This window comes from Lithobates pipiens, unplaced genomic scaffold, assembly GCF_037356315.1.
Source record: "Lithobates pipiens isolate NorthernLeopardFrog02 unplaced genomic scaffold, aLitPip1_a1.2 Scaffold_13, whole genome shotgun sequence".
Taxonomy (NCBI): domain Eukaryota; kingdom Metazoa; phylum Chordata; class Amphibia; order Anura; family Ranidae; genus Lithobates; species Lithobates pipiens.
In genome coordinates, this window is record NW_027507718.1 from 459,022,013 (window position 1) to 459,037,733 (window position 15,721).

At 42.8% G+C, this 15,721-nt stretch overlaps 1 protein-coding gene across 1 annotated transcript in view; it reads right to left on the reverse strand.

Annotated features, from left to right (window-relative positions):
• Positions 1 to 15,721, reverse strand: part of EVC2 (EvC ciliary complex subunit 2) — a 287,368-nt gene that overhangs the window by 134,874 nt on the left and 136,773 nt on the right. Inside the window, exon 11 of the mRNA XM_077477799.1 lies at positions 4,130 to 4,360. Within this exon, the coding sequence (XP_077333925.1) occupies positions 4,130 to 4,360 (231 nt within the window). The remainder of the gene's footprint in view (positions 1 to 4,129; positions 4,361 to 15,721) is intronic.

The window sequence follows — 15,721 nt, forward strand, 5'->3', positions numbered from 1 at the left end:
AGAGAAAAATTGTGGTAGTGTAGGGGGAGAAGTAGAGAGCCAAAGCCAAGGGATAGCCCGTTAAGCAGCAAATAATATAAAGAACATGAGTTTCCATTTAGCTTTAGGAAAATTTGGAAAAGGGAGATCTAGTAAATAATGCATAGGATTTAAAGGGATGGGGATCTCTAGCAACTTTTCCAGAAGCGTTTGGATCTGGACTCAAAACTGATTAACTGAGGGACATTCCCAGAAAATACTGTAATGTGAGCCCACCGCATTATTACATCTCCAACATTGTTTTGAGGTTGTCAGATTACGAGCATGTAAGAGTTCTGGGATCCTATACCAAAAAATTTGAACTTTATACGCGGTTTCCTAATGGCTCACACAGCAGAAGATTTTGGAGGTGGACTCCCATATACTCCCCCAATCCAACAAGGAGATATCATGCTGAAGGATATGAGGCCACTTCCTCATGAAATATTGACTATCTACTGTTAAGGGGGTGGTTTCATGTAAGATTTTGTAAATGGTGGATATTAATTGGGGTTCGTAAGGACCCTTGGCGCATAGTGTTTCAAATTTAGATGGGTTCTCTAGGGATAGGAAAGGAGATCTGGTGGAGAAGAAGTGTCTGATCTGCAGGTAAGAATGGAAAAGTGTCTTGGGGAATTGGTGTTGTTTTTGCAAGTTAGAGAAGGTCAAAAGATGTTGCGTCACAGGATTGACAAGATGGCGCAACTGAAAAATCCATGCCTGACTCCGAAGTAACATACATTCGTAAGAAAAACTATCTGGGATGTCTGGACTGAAGAGGACATTGAGGGTCGGTTCACACAGGGGCGACCCGTCAGGCGACTTAGCCGCCTGACAAGTCGCGTCCCGCTGTATGCAATGGAACCGTTCTAATCGGAGCGACTCAAGTCGCTCCGACTTAGAAAAAGGTTCCTGTACGACTTTTGGGGCGACTTGCATTGACTTCTATACAGAAGTCATTTCACAAGCCGTCGCTAAAGTCGGATCCCGGTCGCCTGAGGCAGTCGCGCTGCAAGTCGTGCTGCCTCAGTGTGAACGGGCTCTAAGAAGTGGTGGGCATGGGGAGGATAGAGAGTAACACTCAGAGCATCTTCCATATTGACAAGGTAAAAAGCATCGGGGCTAGGCATATACCACTCAGTTTGGGCATATGCTTGTCATTAGATGGCTAGAGCATATAACACAGGTGTACCGGTGCGGTAACACTCATTTCAATTTCCGCCCACCTACTTGACGCCCTCCTAGTAGTCCAGGAGGTGAGTGCTCTTAAGTGCGAGGCATAAAAGTATTTAGTAAGATATGGAGCTCCTAGCCCCCCCCCCAGTTTTATGAGCCATGACCACCGACCTCGCCACCCGATGGGAGGTCTTGTTCCAGATTAATCGTAAACTGCTCCTGAAGAGCTCCTAAAGAGGGACATAGGGATCGACACTAGGAGTGTCTCAAACAGATACAACAGTTTAGGAAGTGTCAACATTTTGAGGACATTAATACGGCCCAGAAGGGAAAGGGGGATGGTGGTCAAATAGGTCAATAAGCGATTCATTTCTGTGAAAAGGGGAGGTAAATTAGACTGGTATAAGGTGGATTATGATGACGTTATCTGAACTCCTAAGTATGTCCCAACTTCTTTGGCAATGTTATGTGTCAGATCCTGTAGTTGGGCCTGTAATTTCAAGTTCAGGACTGCCACTGTGACTGTATCAGCAGGATCTGACTGCTGGGATGAGCTGTCAAAGTGGAAAAAAACTGGCGTTGTTGAGAGATGGTCCACGGCATCCAGTGGTTCCGCTGGAATACTCAAGGCCGGGGACTGCAACCTAAGCAGGAACCGCCCCATGTGCTGTGAGGGACGGGACGGCTGATAAACGTGTTTTTGGAATCCAACCTTTCCCATGTAGTGCCCAGGGAATTCCGGAGGCAGATAGTGTGATTCCTGTGGCTGTGTGGGCTGCAGAAGCGATGCAGGGTCATAGAGGGAAGGGATGGGGACCAGAGCTAGTCTCTCATGCTTCTGCCATCTTGCTTGCTGTGCAAGTGCCTGCCCATTTTTCTTTGTGAAATAGCTCAAGCTCTGTCAGATTGGATGTAGATGTCTGTGAACAGCAATTTTCAAGTCTTGGCACAGATTCTCAAATGGATTTAGGTCTGGACTTTGGGTTATTCTAACACATGACTATGATTTGATCTAAACCATTCCATTGTAGCTCTGGCTGTATGTTTAGGGCTAGAAGGTGAACCTCCTCCCCAGTTTCTAGTCTTTTGCAGACTTCTTCCACATGGTTGCTGTGTCCCCCACATGGCTTCTGGACAACTGAAAACGGGACTTCTTATGGCTTTCTTTTTGTCGCTCTTCCATAAAAGGTCAGATTTTTGGAGTGCACGACTAATAGTTGTCCTGTGGACAGATTCTCCCACCTGAGCTGTGAATCTCTGTAGCTCCTCCAGAGTTACCATGGGCCTCTTGGCTGCTTCTTTGATTAATGCTCTCCTTGCCCAGCCTGTCATGTCTTGGTAGGTTTGTAGTTGTGCCATACTCTTTCCATTTTCAGATGATGGATTGAACAGTGCTCCGTGAGATGTTCAAAGCATGGGATATTTTTTTTTATAGCCTATCCCTGCCTTAAACTTCTCCAAAACTTTATCCCTGACCCGTCTAGTGTGTTCCTTGGCCTTCATGATGCTGTTTGTTTACTGAGGTTCTCTAACAAGCCTCTGAGGGCTTGACAGAACAGCTATATTTATAATGAGATTAAATTACACACAGGTAGACTATTTACCAATTAGGTGACTTCTGAAGGCAATTGGTTCCACTAGATTTTAGTTAGGGGTATCAGAGTAAAGGGGGCTGAATACAAATGCACGCCACACTTTTCGGATATTTATTTGTAAAAAAAAATTGAAAACCATTTATCATTTTCCTTCCACTTCACAATTATGTGCCACTTTGTGTTGGTCTATCACATAAAATAATTTTTTGGTTATAACATGACAATATGTGGAAAAATTCAAGGGGTAAGGAATCTTTTTTAAGGCACTGTATATGTGAAAATGTTAAAAAAAAAAAAAAAAAAAACGTAATTTCTTTTATAAATAACTTTAGCATGCTTTTTACCAAAAATTGAATTTTAGCAGTAAAATAGAACAAGCATCAGCATGAAATGTAAACATTTTTTCCACAGTAATGGCACTTGTGTTCAAAATATTGCTGATCAAACTTGAAAAAATAAAGCAATATTTTTACTTTTTGCCCCTTAAAATGCAAATACATTTAAAAATTCTCAGAAAACCTTAAGGTTCATAAGAATGCTGTTTGTCCCCCCAAAAACGATATAGATGTATAAATTCTGTATCATAAGTAATTACAAAATTATTGACACATAGCGGAAATGTGTAAAAAGGAGTGACAGCTGAAGTGGTTAAACACCAACTCTGGCCAAGTAGCAGAGAAGTAAGTCTGCACTAATATAACAATTTAAGATTCATATCGCTACTGTCCATTTATGACCGGTTGTCTTGAAATGCTATTTAGTTGCCTTAAAGTGGGGTGTCCCCTAAAAAAAAAAAAAAAAGTCAGCAGCTACAAATACTGCAGCTGCTGACTTTTAATAATCGGACACTTACCTGTCCCAGGGTCCAGGGATGCGGGGGAATGAAGCCCCTCCTCGTTCCCCGCTCCGCTCCACTCGCAGCCCCGGCATTCTCACTGTGGGCACCTGGCTGTGGCTTCACAGCCGGGCACCCACTACGCATGCGCGCACGGCGCCGCTCGCCGTGATACGCCGCACACAGTCATCTGGGACAATGACAGGACCCAGATGACTGTGCGGCGCAGAGGGGAAGTGATGTCACCAGCCTGGGCAATGAAGGAGGCAGACTATGAGGGACCCCCTAGCAACAGGCATTTACAGGTGAGAATTTTTTTTTCCCCAATTATTTTTTTTTTACATTTTTTTATGAATTTTAAGCAATCTTTTTTTTGGTGGCAACATCACTTTAATCTAGTTGTAAATAGTAAAATGTATTGGCAGCTGGTTCTGGAAAGTAATCAGAACATATTTATTGTGTGACGACAATCTGAAACGAGTACATTTGGTTCCTACCAGCTTACCTGCACTTTTAGATAGTTTTCTATCAGAGTTTTGCGTAGTTCCGGTTTGGCTTTTGCTGAATTCTGCACTTGATCAAAGACGATCTTATGCAGCTCTGTCCTGTGAGTAACAGCCAGCTGTCTGTAGGCCTTTGCAAATTCTTCTTCCTGCTTAAACAAAAGCATCCTCTTCATTTCATTCCGTTCAAGGCTTTGGAGCTTGTCAAGAAGAGATCTGTATTCCGTGGCAAACTATAAAAGAGGAGAAATGAAGGGAAACATGCATGAATAAATATTTTCTGCAAGTGAAGTCATAGGCTTTTATTGACGAGCCTTCAGTTACAATAAACACAGGCTGATTTAAGGCGGCAGTCTACCCAAAATTAATATTACAATTTTTAGCAGATGTTGAACTCCAATACTGAGCTCTCAGAGTTCATGTTCCTATGATGTAGTCATTAGGAAGTGGCTTTACTCCCATTACAGTAATACCTTGGATTGCGAGCATAATTTGCTCCAGAAACATGCTTGTAATCCAAAGCACTTGTATATCAAAGCGAATTTCCCCATAAGAAATTATGGAAACTCAAATGATTCATTCCACAAACGTACTCATAGGTCCTTCCGTTTATAGTACATATACAAATATTATAGCAATGTGACAAGGTTGTGTAACCATTAAATGTCCATCCACAGATGGCAGCCTCCACAAGGGGATTAGAAGCAAAATCCAGCAGGCGTTTCCGAGTATAAAAGAGAAGAGAGGTGCCTCTAAGTGTAGCAATATGTTGCTAAATGTTGTACCTTCATTTACCGCTTGCTGACTGCCTCACGCCGATATACGTTGGTAGAAGGGCTCGTACAGGCAAACTTAAGTACCTGTAAGTGGCCCTTTAAAAGGCAGCCAGCGGGTGTGCGCGCAGCAGGCTGTGCGAGTCGGGTCACGGGTCCCGCAGACTCGATAGCCGCGGGGATACCCGCAATCGCCTCACGGGGAGGAAGAACGGGGAGATGCTGATGTAAACAAGCATCTCCCCATTCTGCCTAGTGACATTGTCACTGATCTCTGCTTCCTGTGATCGGGTGCAGAGATCAGTGATGTGTCACACGTAACCATGCCCCCCCCAGTTAGAAAAACTCCCCAGGGCACACTTAAACCCTACACTGCCCCCTAGTGGTTAACCCCTTCACTGCCAGTGTCATTTACACAGGAATCACTGCATTTATATAGCACTGATTGCTGTATAAATGACAATAGTGTCAAAAATGTCCGATGTGTCCGCCATAATGTCACAGTCACGATAAAAATCGCTGATCGCCTCCATTACTAGTTAAAAAAAATTAATAAAATGAATAAAAATGCCATAAAATGATCCCCTATTTTTTAAACGCTATAACTTTTTAGCAAACCAATCAATAAACGCTTATTGCAATTTTTTTTACCAAAAATATGTAGAAGAATATGTATCGGCCTAAACTGATGGAAAAAAAAAGTTTTTCTTATATATTTTTGGGGGATATTTATTATAGCAAAATGTAAAAAATAATGCGTTTTTTTAAAAATTGTTGCCCCTTTTTTGTTTATAGTGCAAAAAATAAAAAACGCAGGGGTGATCAAATACCACCAAAAGAAAGCTCTATTTGTGGGAAAAAAAGAACGTCAATTTTGTTTTGGGGCTACGTCGCAGGACCGCGCAATTGAAGTGGTTAAATGTAGCCATATTGCTACACTTAGAGGCTCCTCTCTTCTCTTTTAAACTCAGTTGTGACATGACGCTACTTGTATATCAAGTCAAAATGTATTAAAAAATGTTTTGCTTGTCTTGCAAAACGCTCTCAAACCAAGGTTTTACTGTACTGTGTTTTTAATGGATTTTATATTACGGTGAAAGCGGTGTGATGTTCAAGGCCCCCCTCTACAGAAGAAGCGAGCATGCAAGGCTGTGCCTCACCACTAGAGTCCCTGGGAGATAATAGTATTTGGTCTATATTTCAACTAACCAGAATATATTGAGATGCAATATATAAAGTTCACTACAGCAAAGAAACAAATCAAAAGTCTTTGACTGATCAGACTGCAAATAAGCTGCAAGATGGTTGGGTGCTAAGGGTTCTGCACTCTGCATTGCCTCACTGAGCAAGCCTTGTGGCTCATCTACACCTACCAATGCGTGTTTTGTTCTGTATAATGCGTATGCACTGCTATGCTTTTACACGTGTGAATAGGCCAGACACCGATTGCATGCAAGAACCCCAGTGGGGAGGCTCCCAGTGATTAGCTGTGGAAGGCAGAGACACTGAAAGAATCCAGAGGCTTCCTGTTCCCACAGCTAATCGCTCATGGCATAATCAGTGATTGACCCTGAATGCAGACAGTCTGCTTCCAGGGCTGATCACTTGCATAATTAGCAGGGGGCAGGGCTGCCGTTAGAAATCATGGGGACCCCATACAGCCTACTTGACAGGGCTCCTGGCGAAAAAGTGACCAAGGACATAGATTTATCTGTCCCTTTCTCTGTAGCCTCAGCTGCACAGATGAATGAATAGGACCCGCTCCAAGGCTTCCTGCTCATTCCCAAACTGAAGCATAGTAAACATGCTTCAGTGGCGATTGGACACAGGAGCGAATGGTACAAATCGATCACTGTGTTCATTCAGGAATGGAAGGGGCCAATAAATGACATTTACTGATCCTTTCCCCTGCTCCACATCCTGAAACATCCCTGAGTGCAGCTTCCGGCAGGAGAAGAGAGGAGGGAAGCCGAGAACACCGCAGGGGAAAGGAGCACACAGAGGGGCCAGGACAGAACCTGGAAGGGTGCATGTGCTAGAACCAAATTCCCCTGAAGTTCATCCGGAGGGAGAAAGAAGCTGGCAGTGCTTCAAGGGGAGGCAGAAGAGGATCGGCATCTGCAGTAAGAGTATACCGGGCCCCTCTTTTGAATTGATGGGGTCCAGGACCAGTACAGGAGGACTGGCTGTACTGCTTTATCAGTGGCCCTGGCTGTGGAAGCTGGCAGCAGAAGATAGCAGATGTGGCATCTCACATCTAGTCACCCCCTCACTGGGGTTCTCGTATGAAATTGGTGTTGGGCTCATTCGCAAGTGTGAATGTGACCTAATGGGTAAACATAGCATTGCACGGTTTACCTTTTTCTAAAAAGATTAGTACATGGCACAAAATGACATTTCCTTCAACTCTTTACATTGCAATGCATCGGGGCATGTTATAGTGCGATGCAATGCATAAAACTTCAGACATGCAAACCACTTTACATGTATGGCACGAACATAGTTCATAGATAACAATTGTTTTCTATGTGCCTTTCTGCTGAGGTTGGGTTGATAATGCTGATTAACACAACTCAATGTACCTGGTGAGAAGGAGCCTGTAAAATGGGCCTGTGCTTTTCCCGTGCAGGACAAAGCAACAGGAAAACTGTAATGCAAGCCTTCCCAGAAGAATGGAGTTTAACTTTGAATGCATTTCTAATGGTAGAACTGTACATATCATCATAACTACTTTGTGCATCCAGGTGGATTATACTGCATTGTTTTTAGGACAAATTGGGCTTTCATTTTTTATCAGAGACACTGGCCCAAAATAGTAAAAATAAAAAATAAAAATTTTTTTTTTTAACCACTTAAGCCCCGGACCTATTTGCAGCCAAAGGACAAGGCCCCTTTTTGTGATTCGGCACTGCGTCGTTTAAACTGACAATTGCGCGGTCGTGCAACATGGCTCCCAAACAAAATTGGTGTCCTTTTTTTCCCACAAATAGAGCTTTCTTTTGGTGGTATTTGATCATCTCTGTGTTTTTTATTTTTTGCGCTATAAACAAAAATAGAGTGACAATTTTGAAAAAAATGCAATATTTTTTACTTTTTGCTATAATCAATATATCCCCAAAAAATATATAAAAAATATTTTTTTTTCCTCAGTTTAGGCCGATACGTATTCTACATTTTGGTAAAAAAAAAATTGCAATTAAAGATTATTGATTGGTTTGAGCAAAAGTTATAGCGTTTACAAAATAGGGGATAGTTTTCTAGCATTTTTTTTTTTTTACTAGTAATGGTGGCGATCAGTGATTTTTATTGTGACTGCGACATTATGGCGGACACATCGGCCATTTTTGACACATTTTTGGGACCATTGTCATTTATATAGCAATCATTGCTATTTAAATGCATTGATTCCTGTGTAAATTACACTGGCAGTGAAGGAGTTAACCACTAGGGGGCAGTGCTGTGTTACGTATGACATTATGTGTTTTTTTTATTGTAGGGGGCGTGGCCTGGCATGTGATGTCACTGATCGTCCTTCCCTATAAAAGGGAACAGACGATCGGTGACGGCCACACAGAGAAGCATGGGGAGAGGTTTGTTTACACAGACCTCTCCTCGTTCTTCAGCTCTGTGACCCGATCGCGGGACACCAGCGGCGATCGGGTCTGCTGGTCCCGCGGCCATGGTCACGGAGCACAGGTCCGGGTCGGGAGCGCGCCGGCGTGCTCCCGACCCACGGCTGGGCACTTAAAGAATCACGTACCGGTACGTGATTGTGCCCAGCCGTGCCATTCTACCGACGTACATCGTGGCGTGAGGCGGTCCTTAAGTGGTTAAATTTAGCTGTATGTTTCTTGCTACTACCATAACATTCCACCAATGAACCCCCCCAAAATACGTTCTCCTGACGATCACAGCAATACCACATATGTGTATGTTAGTTGTTGTTTGTACCCGTAGTACAGGCCAAAAACAATACTGCCCATTTTGCTTTTTCTTTTAATCCTACCTGAAACACAATGACATTGATACTATTTAAGAAAAAAAATCCTGTCCAAAAAAATTCTGACCCTGACCTTGTTGACCCAAACACTAACCCTGGCACTGATGTAGATCAAACCTTGATCTAAGTATTTTTTATTTTTTTGTATTTTGTGCATTTTATTTTTTTATAATTATTTTATTCATTTTTGCACACAGCTCCTACCCTGGTCAGGCTGCCCCCCCCCTCCAGTTTTGTCCTCGGCTGATTGCAGATCATGAGATTTCATATACAGTATCTATCGGCATTCTAGTCCAAACCCTTACAGACCCTGCCTGTGCCATTCAGAGTTGAGCTGCCAACTATGACAATCACCAGCATTACAAACACCTTCCTGTCCTTGCCTTAAAACAAAAAGAGCAGTCAGTGCAGCAGTGTAAACGATTACGGATTCATGGCATGTGTCAGCTGTAATAATGGTAGTTTGCAGAACCTATTAATGTTCCTCTCTTCCAGGCAGCCCCTGTCCCTCCACATCCCTTCTCTATTAACACAACTGATTTGTACATGAAATGCTATCAGACCATTTTTCAGCACCCTTCACTGGTGTTTACAATGACCTTTTAAGTTTATAAACCTCCAGGGTCTGTTAGTCATTTTCTTCATCATGTAAGTTCACAATGAGGCATGACTCAGAATGCCCCATATTACTGTGCCAGGTTAAAGCAGAACTCTGCTTTGTTTTTTGGGATTTTTTTGTTTATCTTTGATGCTTGGGTGGTCCTGACTCCACTTCTTTTTTTTTCTTGTGCATTACAGCTCCATGTTCTACATGCAGGGCACCTTTGGTACTCTCCTCTGGCAACAGCTTTCTGAAAACCACATTGATCTTCAGCAGCCACTTCTTGTCATGGCCAACTGCCATTGTAAGGCATACCCCTATAGTGCTTAGTACTGCAGGGGATTACGCAATGATGCAGCTGGCCCATCCAATGGCCTTTAGAATTGGTCCAAACAGCACTTCCGCAGTAGCTTGAACCGCACAGACCTCATGCAGTCCCTACATTGTCGCTGTTCACATCTCCATACAAAAAAGTAATTGCGCTACCAATACACAATAAAGTGCAGTGTATAAATAACATTAAAAACTATAAACAATACCTGTGCAAAAAAGTCCTTGTGATACATGAATTCAAATAACAAGTCCTTGTGAATAAACACATTTAGTTAAGGAATCCACCACCAAGTAATCGTGTAGAGCCTTCACAAAACAGCACTTTACACCCAGTGAGCAGGGATGCTTACCAGATGTAGTAGACCACCTATTGCTAGAATGGTCAAACAGGCAGGCAGAATATCCCTCTGCGGGGTATGCAACAGAAATTCCTGTGAAAAGTTTCCAGTATGGAACCTGACCCTCTCCATAAACATGCTCAGACAGAACACAACAGGAACAAAGCGGCCAGAATAAAAGGTCATAAGGAGAGAAGGGAACTCCAATAGTGCCATAACATTCAGACAGTTTATTGAAATAACAAAAAAGAATATCAATCTCACGTATAAAAACAGATATGCCAGCAAATTTTCAAATACGAACACCTGCACTTCTTGGTCACATTAATCACGATGGCATCAGAGTGTAGTGCTGCCCAACATGTTTCGTCACACGTGACGTCTTCCTGGGGCACGGGCGACGCACAGAACCATGGAATTAAATAGAGTAACCAAGCCTCTCTTTCACATAGCGGCCATGATGGATACAAGTCTCTTTTCCCATTCATATTGTCTGCCACTATTCAAGCAATCGGAGATAATGGTGTTGAAATCCAAATGTATAACTTTCATAAGTAACAGGATTAAACTAATAAACATATACATTAACATGACTGTTCTACAACTGAATGAGTGACCATCTGACCATGAATAAACTTCTTGATCCCCTTCAGTCCGGATTTCGCTCTCAACACTCCATGGAAACTGCTCTCCTTAAACTCTCAAATGATCTACTAACGGCTAAAACCAGCGGACACCATTCTGCACTACTTCTGCTGGATCTCTCTGCTGCCTTTGACACCGTGGACCACCCCCTCCTCCTCAACAAACTCCACTCTTTTGGTCTCCGTGACTGTACTCTTCGCTGGTTCTCATCCTACCTATTCCACCGCTTCTTCAGTGTCACTTACAACTCTACTTCCTCGTCTTCTCTTCCTTTCTCCGTTGGGGTCCCCCAAGGTTCTGTTCTTGGACCTCTCCTTTTCTCAGTCTACACCACCTCCCTGGGTCAGTTGATTGCCTCCCATGGCTTTAAATATCATCTCTACGCTGATGACGCCCACATCCATTTCTCCACCCCCCAGCTCTCTCCATCTGTCCCGTCATGCATCACCAACTTACTAGCAGACATATCAGCCTGGATGTCACATCACTTCCTCAAACTCAACCTATCCAAAACAGAGCTCATGATATTTCCTCCCTCAGGTGCCACTTCCCCTGCTTTTTCTGTCATTATCCATTTCTCCCCCTATGCCAAGCTCCTAGGTGTAATCCTGGACTCTGAACTAACCTTTTGGCCGCACATTCTATCGCTATCCAAAATTTGCCCCCTCAACCTCCACAACATCTCCAAGATACGCGCCTTCCTAACCAATGTCACCACAAAGCTTCTAATCCACTCCCTGGTCATCTCCCGCCTCGACTAATACAACTCCCTCTTCATTGGCTTACCTCTAAATAGGCTATCCCCACTTCAGTCCATTATGAACGCTGGTGTCAGGCTCATCCACCTCCCGAACTGCTCAGCGTCTGCTATACCCCTCTGCCAATCCCTCTATTGGCTGCCACTCAGCTAACAAATTAAATTCAAGATACTAACTATAAAACTTACAAAGCCATCCACAACCTGGCCCACAGCTACATCACTAACCTAGTCTCAAAATACCAACCCAATAATTCTCGTCACTCCTCCCAAGACCTCCTGCTCTCAAACTCCCTTGTCATCTCATCCCATGCTTGCCTTCAGGACTTCTCCAGAGCCTTACCCATCCTCCTGAATGCTCTACCCCAATCTGTCCAATTTTCTCCTACTTTATCCACTTTGAGGCTATCCCTGAAAGCTCATCTCTTTAGAGAAGCCTATCTGGCCCCCACCTAACAACTGTACATTTATCTTCTCAATCAGCACATCGCCCACAGTTATTACCTCTTGTATTTCTTGACCTTCTCTCTTAGATGGTAAGCTCTAAGGAGCAGGGCCCTCTGATTCCTACTGTATTAAAGTGTATTGTATTTGTACTGTCTACCCTCAAGTTGTAAAGCGCTACGTAAACTGTTGGCGCTATATAAATCCTGCATAACAATAATAATATTGGATCATATTACATCATCAACATAAGATATAAGTTCTCAATGGAATTATATTAGAAATTGAGGTAAAAATAATTAATATAAAATAAAAATACCAATGCGACCTCTAGTGGTCAGAAAGCAAAGGTTAACAACATTTAAAAAATGCTCTAGTAATCTCCATACCACTTGAAGGAAAAGAATGGGACAGGAGTCACATGATTACTTTAATAAATATACAATGGTAATATGCTCACAAATGAATACTTGTATCACAGCTTTTCATAAAAAGCATCAGCACAGGTCCATGATGGAACATCCACCTCACGAAGGACTGTCAAGTGGTACCATAGGCTAACACGTTTTGAGGAACAGGCATGTCTCGAAACTCGTTAGCCTGTCATTTATTCAAGAAACAGTTAAACAATGGAGTGCATGCTCCTCTTTTACTTTGTCCTACAGTGCATCCAGAAGGTATTCACAGCACTTCACTTTTTCCACATTTTGTTATGTTACAGCCTTATTCCAAAATTGATTAAATTCATTATTTTCCTCAAAATTCTACAAACAATACCCCATAATGACAATGTATAAGAAGTTTGTTTGAAATTTTTGCTAATTTATTAAAATAAAAAAAATCTCATGTATATAAGTATTCACAGCCTTTGCCATGACACTCAAAATTGATCTCAGGTACATCCTGTTTCCAATGATCATCCTTGAGATGTTTCTACAACTTAATTGGAGTCCACCTGTAGTAAATTGAGTTGATTGGATAAGATTTCAAAAGGCCCAGATATTTCTATAAAAAGGTCCCACATTTAATAGTGCATGTTAGAGCACAAACCAAGCCATGAAGTCCAAGGAATTGTCTGCAGAACTCAGAGACAGGATTGGATCGAGGCACAGATGTGGGGAAGGGTACAGAAAAATTTCTGCCGCATTGAAAGTCCCAATGAGCAGAGTGGCCTCCATCATCCACAAATGGAAGAAGTTTGGAACCACCAGGACTCTTCCTAGAGCGGGCTACCCTGGCCAAATTGAGTGATCGGGGAGAAGGGCCTTAGTCAGGGAGGTGACCAAGAACCCAATGGTCACTCTGACAGAGCCCCAGCATTTCTCTGTGGAGAGAGGAGAGCATTCCAGAAGAACAACCATCTCTGCAGCACTCCACCAATCAGGCCTGTATGGTAGTGTGGACAGACGGAAGCCACACCTCAGTAAAAAGAAAATGACAGCCCACCTGGTGTTTGCCAAAAGGCATCTGAAAGACTCTCAGGCCATGAGAAACAAAATTCTCTGGTTTGATGAAACAAAGATTGAACTCTTTGGCCTGAATAGCAAGCATCATGTCTGGAGGAAACCGGACACTGCTCATTCACCTGGCCAATACCAACCCTACAGTGAAGCATGGTGGTGGCAGCATCATGCTGCGGGGATGTTTTTCAGCAGCTGGAACTGGGAGACTAGTCAGGATCGAGAGAAAGATTAATGCAGCAATGTATAGAGACGCCCTTGAACAAAACCTGCTCCAGAGCACTCTGGACCTAAGACTGGGGTGAAGGTTTATCTTCCAATAGGACAATGACCCTAAGCACACAGCCAAGATAATAAAAGAGTGGCTATGGGACAACTCTGTGAATGTCCTTGAGTGGCCCAGCCAGAGCCCAGACTTGAACCCAATTGAACATATCTGGATAGATCTGAAAATGGCTGTGCACCGACGCTCCCCATCCAGCCTGATGGAACTTGAGAGGCCCTCAAAAGAAGAATGGGAGAAACTGCCCAAAAATAGGTGTGCCAAGCTTGTAGCATCATACTCAAAAAGACCTGAGGCTGTAATTGGTGCCAAAGGTGCTTCAACAAAGTATTGAGCAAAGGCTGTGAATACTTGTGTACATGTTTTCAGTTTTTATTTGTAATAAATTTGCAAAGATTTCAAACAAACCCCTTTCACAATGTCTTATGGGGTATTGTTTGTAGGATTTTTAGTAAAATAATGAATTTAATTAATTTTGGAATAAGGATGTAACATAACAAAACGTGGAAAAAGCGAAGTGCAGTGAATACTTTCCGGATGCATTATATATGGCAAAGCAAGAGTCTCTTTGACCACTTTGGAACCAGCCTGTAAAATCCCTTCATTATCAAGCCTTTTTTAAGCTTCCAGTCGTGTGATTGAAAATTACTCTATCATGCAACACAATACCCAAATTCATCTTACATAATTTTTTGAGACCGAGCTCTCTTTCGTAGCATTTACTAACCACTTTTTTTTTGTACTTTATGAAAGAAAAGACCAAAAATTTTGAAAAAACAAAAACGATTTCCCTTACTTTCTGTTATACAACATTTCAACTAAAAATGCCAGAACAGTACAAAATCTTTGAAATAGTGTATTTTTTCTACTTCATTAATTAATCCTTACGTCCGCTCCTTCCTGCATTTTAAGAAGCAGGTCTTCAGATGCAAATGATATAGTGCTTACATTTGTGATTGAACTGATTGGTCATGACAGTGATCACAAGTTACAGAGCCACTCAGATTAGCTCTGTACACAATTTCTGTTATACGATCTCAGCCTGCACACTGACCACCCAAGGATGATTTCTGAAGTGCTGTCTATAAATGGTACTGCAGAAATAGCCAGCCACAGACATTCATAAAACGTACACTTTAGACCCCTTTCACACTGGGGCGTTTTTCAGGTGCTTTAGTGTTAAAAAAAGCGCCTGTAAAGCGCTTGAAAGAAGCTGCAACTGCAATCCCAATGTAAAACCTGAGTGCTTTCACACCGAGATCCCTTTCACACTGGAGCGTTTTTCAGGCACTTTAGCTTTAAAAAAAAAGTGCCTGAAAGAAGCCGTAACTGCAATCCCAATGTAAAAGCCCGAGTGCTTTCACACCGAGGTGCTGCGCTGGCAAGGTGTCAAAAAAAGTCCTGCAAGCAGCTTCTTTGCAGCGCTTTTGGAGCGGTGAATACAACGCTCCTAAAGCGCCCCTTCCCATTGAAATCAATGGGAAGCACCTGTAAAACGCCTGAAAAGCGCCTGAAAATCGCTATTGGCAGCAGCGTTTTGTGGGCGCTTTTAATCCTTTATTTGGCCACTAGCAGGGGTTAAAAGCGCCCCAATAACGCTCGAAAAACGCTGGTAAAGCGCTGCTAGTTTAAGTGGTGCTTTACGAGCATTTTTCGGGGTCTGACATTGTGAAAGGGCTCTTAAAGCACTTGGGCTTTCACATTTGGACTGCAGATGAGGCTTCTTTCAAGCGCTTTACAGGCGCTTTTTTTAACGCTAAAGTGCCTTAAAAATGCCTGAAAAACGCCCCAGTGTGAAAGGGGTCTTACTCTGCTCCAATCCTGAGAAATCCTCATGTAAAATCTATAGGGAATACAACACTTCCAATTGTGTGAATCTCTATGGTCCCCGTAGTTCACACAGCTTTCTCCATCTGACCTCCACCCATTAAGGGGAACAGTAGTGATGTGGGAGGTCAGC